The sequence below is a fragment of the Lipotes vexillifer genome, unplaced genomic scaffold (assembly GCF_000442215.2).
Source record: "Lipotes vexillifer unplaced genomic scaffold, Lipotes_vexillifer_v1.1 scaffold1798, whole genome shotgun sequence".
NCBI lineage: Eukaryota > Metazoa > Chordata > Mammalia > Artiodactyla > Lipotidae > Lipotes > Lipotes vexillifer.
This window is the reverse complement of record NW_006789032.1, coordinates 1,048,701-1,058,714: the sequence shown is the minus strand read 5'-3', so window position 1 is coordinate 1,058,714 and position 10,014 is coordinate 1,048,701. Positions and strand designations below refer to the sequence as shown.

Sequence of the window (10,014 nt, the reverse complement as noted above, 5' to 3'; positions counted from 1 at the left end):
GGCCCGGCGCCTGGCTGCCAGCGGGGGGCGCGGCCGGCTTGGCCGCGGTCTGCGGCTCCGGCGGCAGGAGCGCGGCCTTGGGCGGTGGCGACATGAGCGCGTCCGACACGGAGAAGTGGGCCATGGAGGCCCCGACGGCCGCCCTCTGCTGCCTGAGCGCCTCCTCCTGCTCCTCCACCTGCCTCTGCTGCTCCTCGATCTGCTTGGTGAGCTCCTCTATCATCTGCTGCTGCTCGGCCAAGGAGGGCGCCGGCAGGCCCGGCCCGCCGTGCGCGTCCGCACACATTCTGGTGGGCAGGTCGTCGACGGTCACTTTGGCTTCTTCGAGGATCGTCTCGTCCTCCGGGTCATAGGCCACCTCCTCCCGCTCAGCTGCCTCCGTGGCCTCCTCTGCGTCCTGGCGCCGCCCGCGCTCCGCGGGCTGAGTGTCGAAGGCCCTCTCGGGCCCGTACTCTTCCTCGGGGTCATACGGCCTGTCGTCTTCCTCCTCCTCCACAGCTCTGTCTTTTGAGAACTGGCCAAACTGCTGGACAATTGGGTCCAGCAGGGGTGCTGCCGGCAGCCCGCCGCCGGCTTTGGCCCTCGAGCCCTGGTGGGGCGCCGGCGCCGACTCGGCGGGCGCTCTGGTGGGGGCGTCAAACGCCTTCTTCCTCCCGAAGAGAGTCTGCAGGATGTGCTCTAGCGGCGAAGCCGTTTTCGAAGAGGAGGAGGTGGCAGAGGGAGCGGCCACCGCCACCGACGCGGGTGGTGCTGTGACAGTGCTCGTGGCGCCCGGCTTGAGTGATGACAGCATCTGTAACACGGAAGACGAGGTCGGTGCACCTGGTGCTTCTGGAGGGGGGGGTGGGGGTGGGGGAGACCCCGGTGGTGTGGTGCTTACAGCCGCGTCCCCCGGGCACAGCGGGTACTTGGGCGGCTTCTTCTCAGGGAGCAGGGCGGCTGGCACTCTGGGGTGGACGGGATCCATTTCTTCTTGTGCCTGGGCACGGGGCCGCTTCTCCTCTGTCTTGTCTAATTCGCCAGCATTTGAAGGACGCTTTATTTTTTGACAGATTACTAACCCCAGGATTATGTTTGGACGCGGTGACTCAAGACCTAAAAAACAAAACGGTCGTGCAAGTTTTAGAATCGAATTGTAGCTTTTGTCCTTCAGGGGTAAACTCTGGGTGTGAAGGGCAGCGGGGGGATGGTTTCCAGAGGGAGGAGGAGGAAATTCTGTGGCAAAACAGAACCAAGTGTTTGAAGACCAGCTGCAAAAGATGCAGACTGCACCGCGCACCTGCCCAGCCTGACGGGCCCACAAACCACAAAACCAAAGGCCCAACGCACACGCGCATTCGCCCAGTGCTAAAATTATTGCAGATTTTCAATTATACACAACGCTAGGGTAGAGGCGTTGCTGGGGGAGGTGGGGAAGGCCAGCACGCACACACTCCAGGCCGTTCACCTACTGGGAATGAAGCCTGTATGTACCAGGATGTCTTCTAAACAAACTCTTAGCTGCGTTCCTTTATGTGACTCTTGCTACAGATCAGGAAGGCAGCACCCCCTTCCGACTTTAACTTATGAGCTGCAATATGTAAATTAAGCTGTTCATACTAAAATTAAAGGCTCAATTAAGGACCTATTCTACAACTCAATTATAATGATCAACAAAATTATACTCATCGATACAGCACACACCATTCGATAAGTTCATTAGTCACTGGTGTCAAGATTACAATTGATGGGAAAAGTGATGCTGACCGAAATGCCTAAAACAAATGTTCCTGCGGGTTCAGAAAGACATTCAACGACCAGTAACTTATCAAAAGCTACCGAACGCTCAGGTCTCTGTCAACACAAGACGTGCGGCTTAAAGCCCAAAGGTGTTTGGACAGGGGCAACAAAGGACAGACCACGTGGAGAACACGCTGGGAATTTCAGAACATTGCACAGTTCTTAAAAAATAATTATTTCTTAAAAAAGTCTTCGTCCAAACATTGTGGATCGTGGTGCACTGTCCCAGGGATGCTACTGTTTCTGTACGGCTCCTCCACCCTCACACTAATAACAAACCCGGAACACCAACAGGGGAACAGAAAAGCCTGAGTCACAGATCCGTAAGTTAGGGAGAAATGATAAACACGGGACCAAAATTTTGTTTCAACAGCATATTTAAGATTAATCAAACTGTATAAACTCAATTTACACATAAATCACTATTGTGTAAAAGATATTCATGCTATGTATTTTTTGTTTACTCACTAAAAAAGAAAATCAGCACTGTTTTTCCTATTCTTTCTGTGATTTTAAGTTGATCACAGATCAAACAGTTGTCTCTGGACACCCACTGTGTAGTTCTGAGGGCCTGTCACCCTTCCTAAATTCCAACAGAGGTGGGTTGACATGCCGAGCACGAGGGTGGCGGATGTCCCACCCCGCCCCCGAGGAGGAAGACCCAGCGTGTCAGAGTGAGCTGGGCTGGCCCAGCATCTGCATGGATCGGCGACGTACTGCCGGCCCCCCTCCCCACTGTGCTCAGCGCCTCGTTTCACAGGCTGACATTCAAGGGCTGAGGTGCCCATGAAGACACGCACTCATGATAAGAGGAACGGCTTCTTCCAGAATGTCCTCTGCCTGCCCTGCTGATGACACTGGTGACTCAGGGGAAGGAGGAGCTGGGCAAAGGAGGGCGTGGAGACAGGAAGGCCAGGCCCACTGCACTGAGCATGGCATCCAGATGGTTCTGCTCAGATGTGAAAGATACCCTATCAAGTTTGCTTTCTAATCAAGATGAATTATTTTAACTTAAAATAGTAAATCTCTCACTCACTGTAACAGCCACTTACTGAATAATTTACAGCTCACTAATATCCAGTTTGGGGCACAGTCAATAGCTCAACTGGCTCTTGTCGCCCTTTCTGGACCGACTGTCACTGACACGGCCCCAGAGCTGGCAGAACAGGAGGTCCCCAGCCGAGCCACAAGCTGGAGCCTTGGCCAGCTCTGTGAGCAGCGGCAGAGGAGGAATGTGCTCGGCCACGCGGGCGGGGGTGGGGAGGGCTGGGGAGCCCCGGCCAGGGGCGTCCTCTCAGCAGCCCAGGGCCCACGACTGTCCTCTGTCCTCAGTGCAGATGGGCTGTGCTACCTCTGAAGAGCTAAACTTCTAAGGTGCCAACACCAGGGCCTGCGGCATGAATCGCGTTTCAGGTCAAAGACGCTGTGTGTGGAGGTTAAGTCACTGCGTTAAATCCAGGGAGGTGGGGTCCTGTCCTCGGGAGGTGTGCCAGCCCTACAACTTGCAACAGCTTTATATGCTTCCTAACAAAAATGATATATCCCAGACTTGGCAAAATTCTCTAGACTCTACCCTTTGTGGTCACAGGCATCACAGGTGAGGTTATGATGAAATTACTTAACGTTTACATTTGTTTCGAAAACAGTTAACTCCCTGGAGACCAGCATCTAACTAAGCAGCTTGTATGATTTAAATGCTTTCAGTTCTCAACCGCTGCATCTACACACACCCGTAAGCGATCCAATAAAGCTCCAGAGTTGGAGGAGTGTTTGTTAGTTTGAATTTCCCCACTAATCTTCCCCAGGATTTTGCATTTAAATTGGGCTGTTTCTGAAGCAGTCACATCTTATCTGCTCCACCTGTGCACGTTATGGCTGCACGGGAGACTTGAAATGTAACTAGCACCGTGGAGGTGACTTACTCGTGGAAGAGTATGATTCACTGTGCCACCGGGGCCTCGGCAGTGACCGTTAGGGAGGTGAGGCCACGTCTGGCTCCACCCCGCTCCGCACCCTCACGACAGGCGCCTGGCAAGGGCACGCTGGACACAGTCAAAGGGCTACTACCACTGGGGCGGTGGCAGGGGCAGCTTTCCCCTGAAGGCCCCATTTTCCGCCTGGGGTCCCTGTGGGCGCGCCCACTGTTGAGTGTGAGCCCTGGAGAGGAAAGGGCGCCCCGAGAAGGCGCAGCAGCAGTGAGCACGCTGGCTGCGTGCGGAGACAGGGCTCCCGCTGGGGGCCTGGGGCGCCTCCCCGGCTCTGCACGGGGTCTCTGTCCCATGGTTACAAGCGGGGTGCTTACTTACCGACCTCCCTTTGAGGGTAGTGCTGAGGCTTATGACTCATCAAGTAGATGAGAACTAGGTGGGAGGCCACTGAACTATCATTTCCAAACAAGGGGTACTGATCAGACTGAGCACCGGGGTGTCGGCACCCCTGCCCGACCCCCTCCAAATTGCGGGAGCAAACGTGTCCACAATGTCCGGCGTGGATGAAACAAGCCTTCTTAGCTGCATGTAGGTCCCCGAGTCTTCACGGTGAAAGGGTCAGCCCCAGACCACCCGTACAGAGAGAGAAGTGGACAAACCCAGGGACAAGGGACAGCTGAAAAGGTGTGTGTGGATTTCCTGAGCCAAGACCCAAACCAGGATCTGTGTCCAGGTGTGTCAGCAACAGGGCCGTGGGGGAAGCAGCCCCCATGCACCTTGGACGCGACACAGCGGGGGGACAAGGTTTAGTTTTAATTAATAAACCAGATGAAAACTGTCCAACTATCAAATGAGGCTTTTACCCCTAAATCTACCTGGCATGCTCCACTATTCAGTATTTAAAGTGAACACCTTCTTATGGTCTGAGTCCGACAAGACAAAACGTCCACACCTGTGGGAACAGAAACTGTGCTGGAGTTAGCAGCAACTGTCCTCAAAGAGGACTTGCGCAGAGACCCAGCAAATACAGGGAGAAGCAGCCGCCCCCCCGCCACACTCGGCTCCCATGCAGACTTCGCCCGCTCCCACTCTTGGGTCCCTAAGACCTGTGCAAAGCCAGGGCTCCGCGTCCCAGTGAGGAGAGCGTCATCCATCCGTCCGTCCGTCCGCCCGCCCGTGTCCAGGCGCCCCCAGCACAGCAGCACCACCTGCACAGCCAGAAGCACACTGGCGTCGGCTGAGGCAAAGCAAGGTGGAGACAGTCCTCCGTCACGGTGCACCTGGATGGGCACCAAAAGCTACCAAACGGTTCAAATTCAGACAAACAATGACCAGTTTCCATGAAATATTTTTATTGATTTCAAAGGAGAGAGAAGCACTTTCCATTCAGCACGATTTTGCCTTTGATTACAGCATCTGTACACAGCTACGCACGCAGAAACTGAAGACGTGCTTACCTGACAATATTGCAAGACACGGAAACGGTCTGCTAATTTAGGAAGCAGTCAAGCGTGAGGACAGAAGGCAGACACGACGGGTGGAGCCAGCCTGCTAAGAGAATGGCCCTCTCCCTGCAATGCCTCGGAAGGCAGCTCCCTGTCCTCTGCTCAGGGTGGTCCACACCTTAGATGCCCGAGGGCCCTCGACAGGCGCCCCCCACCCCCTCGGGAGGGCCGGGCACCCTGGCCTAGGCCCAGCATCCCATCTGACTGGTCTTCCTTCCGTGAATAAAGCCCCTAGACGCGCGGACCAGCCGAGACCCGAGTCCCCAGGGGTGGAGCCCCGTCAGTGTGCATGGGACTGAGCTGAGCCGTGTCCACAGTAGAAGGACTGTCCGCTGGCTCGGAGGGACGCGGGCCTCCCAGCCGTCCTCCAGGCTGTGTGACGTGGCGACGGCCTGGTGCCTCTGGGACAAGTCGCGGGAGCCCGGGAGGACAAAAGGCCCTGGAGGCAGACTGGGCTCGGATGGGGTCTGTTGCCGTGCAGGGACTGGGCTGTGGGTTCTGCGTGGAGACCACCCCGTGTCCACCATCCAAGCGCGGGGCGGAGAGGACGCTGACCACGCGCAGGCCGTGCAGGCCTCCCTGGCTCCGCACATGAGTTCAACACCTCGTGTCCTCACCTGCTTCTCGAGTGAGCCATACTGTCAAAATCTACGGGGCTCCCAAGTCCAGAGACGGACGTGCCGAGTCAGGTACTCCCCACCCCCAAAGACCTGCCCTCCTCCTCCCAGAGGCCCGCCCGCTGGCGGGCTGCCCGAAGTGGGAGGCCTGTGCCCCACCGAGGCCTTGGGATGGAGATGCGGCCGGGTCCATGCTTACTGGCCCTGCGACCTCAGGCAGCGACAACCCTGGGCAGTGCGGGCGCTCCCCGCTGTGGGGCTGACGTGGGGCGTCAAGGGTGCTCCCCTCAGGGTGCGGGGCCAGCACTGCCAGGCAGCATGTGCTCAAGCCCACTGGCTGCTCCATCGAGGGACACGGCAGCCCCTCAGACTGGACCTGTGCCGTCAAAGGATGCTGTGCAGAGACAGGAGGAACACCCCCAGCCCACCTTCCAAACACTCATGCACACATACAACATGCACATGACGCACACACCACGAGCCTGGGACACATGGACGTCTGTACCCAGGGAGCACCAAGTCACGCTGCAAACGTGCGAAGCAGCTGAGGCAGGTAACGTGGCCTGGGGCCAAGAGAGTCTGGCTGACGTGCAAGTGTACAGAATACACACAGATGTTAATATCAAACAAAGGATCAGAAGAATTAAAAATATATATACTAAATTGAACGAGCTGAGATTTAGAAGCCCTTCGATTAAAAAAAAAAAAGTCTTTAAAAGTTTATGGTAAAATTTCCCATACAATCACGTCTCCAAAACCCCTCTTACTACTTTATTTTAATGAAACATTCGTTCTCTATTGTGGATGAAAACCTGCAGGCTTTTGAGCATCCCCTTCAGGAAGTGACAGCCTTGGGAATGCAGGTGGAGGAGTGATGTCCACCCCGCTGGTCATCAAGTGTGGTCACTTAGCAGATGAGGTGAGTGCCCTGCCCAGCCTTCCTTGTCCCCATGTCACCCCGAACACCCAGCGCGGCCCCCTCCCTCTGCCAGCCAGGCCCCAACCCAGCACTGCACCAGCTCCCGCCGCGGCTCCAACTGGGGGTCTCCTCGGTGGCCCCCGCGCCCCTGCCTCCTCACCACGCCTGACCTCATCCACCTCTGCCCCACTCAGGGTCTGTCTGTGGCCCCGAACCTGGCAGGCCCCTGCTCGTGTGACAAGGTGCACCGGGACGGAGTCAGGCAAGACCCCATCGCGGGCTCTGCAGGTGGAGCCGTGAGAGGGGCTCCAACACGGGTGAAACAGGGCTTCGTCACCTCCCAGGTCCCGCTGCTACAGACGCGCAGTGTGTGCATGTCACAGGATCTACGCTCACACTAGGCCCCGCACAGGCTTCCGCCCTTGTGACTGACCAGAGGCTCCTCATGGTATCGGGAAGTCGGCTTCACCACCATCACCGCTGCGTCAGGAACACGGCGTCCAGGGAGCTGGCCGGCGCCCCAGGAGCTGCCCGCCAAGAACCTCGGCCACGGCCCTCCCTGCTGCCCATCAGGCGGCACCGCTTTAGCACGAGAAGTGGGACAGCCCCCCGGAGAGCTTGGCTTCTAACGTGTTTGGCACTGAGACAGTTCCGTGTGTTATGTCAGGGAACATGAGCCCGGCGGTCACGGGGACCGACCAGGACGCTGGGCCCAGCCGCAGAGCCGCCGGGGCACGTAAGTGCCTGGCTGTGGCAGGGGCGCTGGTCATGGACACGGAGGCACTGGGCGCGGGCGTAACCACCGCCTGTAGAAGCAAGTGCTTCAAGAGAGCTGACCGTGGGTTACACTCAGCACCTTTTAGGCTTAGCCGTTTTTGGGGGCGCCACGGCCAAGGAGACACTCCCATTTAGGCATCTTTCTGCAAGACTTAAGTCCCGTCAACTTCTCAGGGTTAAGAGGAGTTGGGTCCCCAGAGACCACGACCCCCTTGGAATCACCCTTAGCTCCCTCGACAAGCCTGAACTTTCTTTCTGGTCAGCCTGTAAGTAATTCTTTAGAAGCAGCACTTCCTAGGGAATGAGTGAACAGAAAGTGGTCTGCCAGAGATAAGAATTCGAGCAGCAGATTTCAAAGTGACTACTTCTAGAACCAGTTCCTGTCTCAACGCTATTTTCTCGTTTCTCCTCAAAGCGAATGCCTGTAGCGAAGAGGCTCGGCCTGACGCCTACAAGGAGGCAAGCCCCCAGGCCAGGCCCAGGCCCCGCCCTCCCGGCACTGCCCAGCTCCTGCCGCCAACACCCTGCTCACACGAGGCAGGCGGGCTCCGGACAGGTTTGTCCTCTTCACAGGACTTTTCTAAGACAATTCACAGCTTCCTCGGGGGACGTCCGGTGCCGCCCTCCACTAGCCGGGAAGCCCCATAGCTCGACGCTGCTTTACCCCTGCTCCCAAGTTTCGCTGCCAAAGGCCGGGTCTGGGTGAGGCACGCAGCTCGCCGGGACGGACTCCGCAGGGCGTGGGGGGGACGTGTGGGCAGAAGGCTGGGGCCTACCTGGTCCCTCAAAGGGCAGGAGCTTGGAGGGCACGGGATCCGCGGCGCTCAGCGGGATCAGGTAGAGGTCCTTGACGTGCCTGCTGTTGTTTGCCACGACGCCGAAGCGGCCGCGGCTGCTGAAATAGGAGTACAGAGAGATGTAGGCCACCTCCTCCTCCTCCGTCGCGGGGTGGAAGCGGATCAGACACAGCTCCTGCAACAAACAGAGGGCGGGGAGCATGGACCTGCGGCCTCTCGGAAAGGCAGCCGCTTCACCTTGCACCTAAGCCCCAGAAGCAGGAGGGAAGCGAGGAGAGAAGCAACCAGCTCTGATTCTGACTGTCACAGCCCTGCTGCCCAACACATCAGAACAATGAGCTAGTGAAGAGGACACAGGCCTGAGTCTCAAGACTGCTGGGTTTGATCTTGGTTTTGGAGGAACCGCTTTAAAACTACTTAGCCCCACTGTCCTCAACACAGAGCCCACCTCCTGGGGCTCTCGTACTGATGGGGTACTCTGTGTGCAGGGCCAGCCTGGGGCAGTGTCTGACACAGAGCTAAGTGACCACTAAGCGTGTGATGAGCTGCCCGCAGCTCCGAAATGGGAGGGCTGAACTAGACCAGGGTCATAACCCTTCTGTGACCCCAGTGAAAACCAGAGCCCCTCCCCTAAAGAGCACTGCACACGCAGACACACAGCTGTGTCCGCATCTCAGGGGTTCACAGACTCCAGCCCAGCCACCTCCCCCCACCTCTACTCCATCCATCAGCTCAGACAAGAAGGGACAGAGCATCTGCATTTCTAACTCTGAACCGCACATGCGCTTTCACAAAGCTTCCACCGTCATGCTACTCAGACACCCCTTCACAGGTTAGCCAGCTATCAACTTAAACGTTCACCTGCAAGTATCTCACGAACTAGAGACATTTCAAGTATTAACGCGCAAGATGAGAAGTCAAAGAAAGAGCCGTGTGTAAACAAACCCCTTCTTCCTTGGGTGCAGAGGTCAGACTGTGGGCAGGTACCTTAGACACTGAAGATCTGAGTTTGCCGACGTAATCCCAGACTGTCTTTGGGGCAATCCTTCCGCCGATGTGAATCGTGTCGGGCAGGTCCTAAGTGAAATGAACTCTGATTAAATGGCCGGTGGAACCGTGGTGGTCACAGAGAGACCCCAAACTACCCGAGATTCACAACTAAGAAAACTGCAACTATCCCAAACAAAGCGGCAATAACTGTGTCAAATGTTGCTTAGCTGACTAACGTCCGGGATTATGAGTGACCAAACCCAAGGGTGGTAGGAGGACAAGCTTCTGCTAAATAGGATGACAGTTAGCAGTGTTTTACTGCTGTCTTTTATGAACATACACATAAAGATCCAGGTATGTCTCAGAAGTGACTGAGCACTCTTTGATAAGTCTGAAATGCTAGTGCTGTTTTGTTAATTTTGAAAAATAAAAGACCTGTCACGTGTGCCCCTCCACACCAAGGCAGGTCATGCGTGTCTGGCCACACCTGCAGTGGGCACACGCACACCCAGGTTGGTTTTGCACAAGCTCTAGTGGAACAGAGGGAGAAGGAAGACAAGCTTCAGCTTTTTCAGAAAAGATGGAGGGTCTGATTTCTCATTTGAATTTTCGCCACTGTCCAAACTGCGTAACCTGCTGACTCAGCCCGGCAACCCCTATTTTGCCTTCAGAGGTGCTTGTGTGTCCAGACACTCAGCAGGA

At 56.4% G+C, this 10,014-nt stretch overlaps 1 protein-coding gene across 1 annotated transcript in view; it reads right to left on the bottom strand.

Annotated features, from left to right (window-relative positions):
- The window catches only part of DIDO1 (death inducer-obliterator 1), a 31,321-nt gene that overhangs the window by 2,082 nt on the left and 19,225 nt on the right, over positions 1-10,014 (bottom strand). Inside the window, 3 exon segments of the mRNA XM_007462278.1 lie at positions 39-1,095; positions 8,302-8,497; positions 9,310-9,399. Coding sequence (XP_007462340.1) covers positions 39-1,095; positions 8,302-8,497; positions 9,310-9,399 — 1,343 coding nt within the window.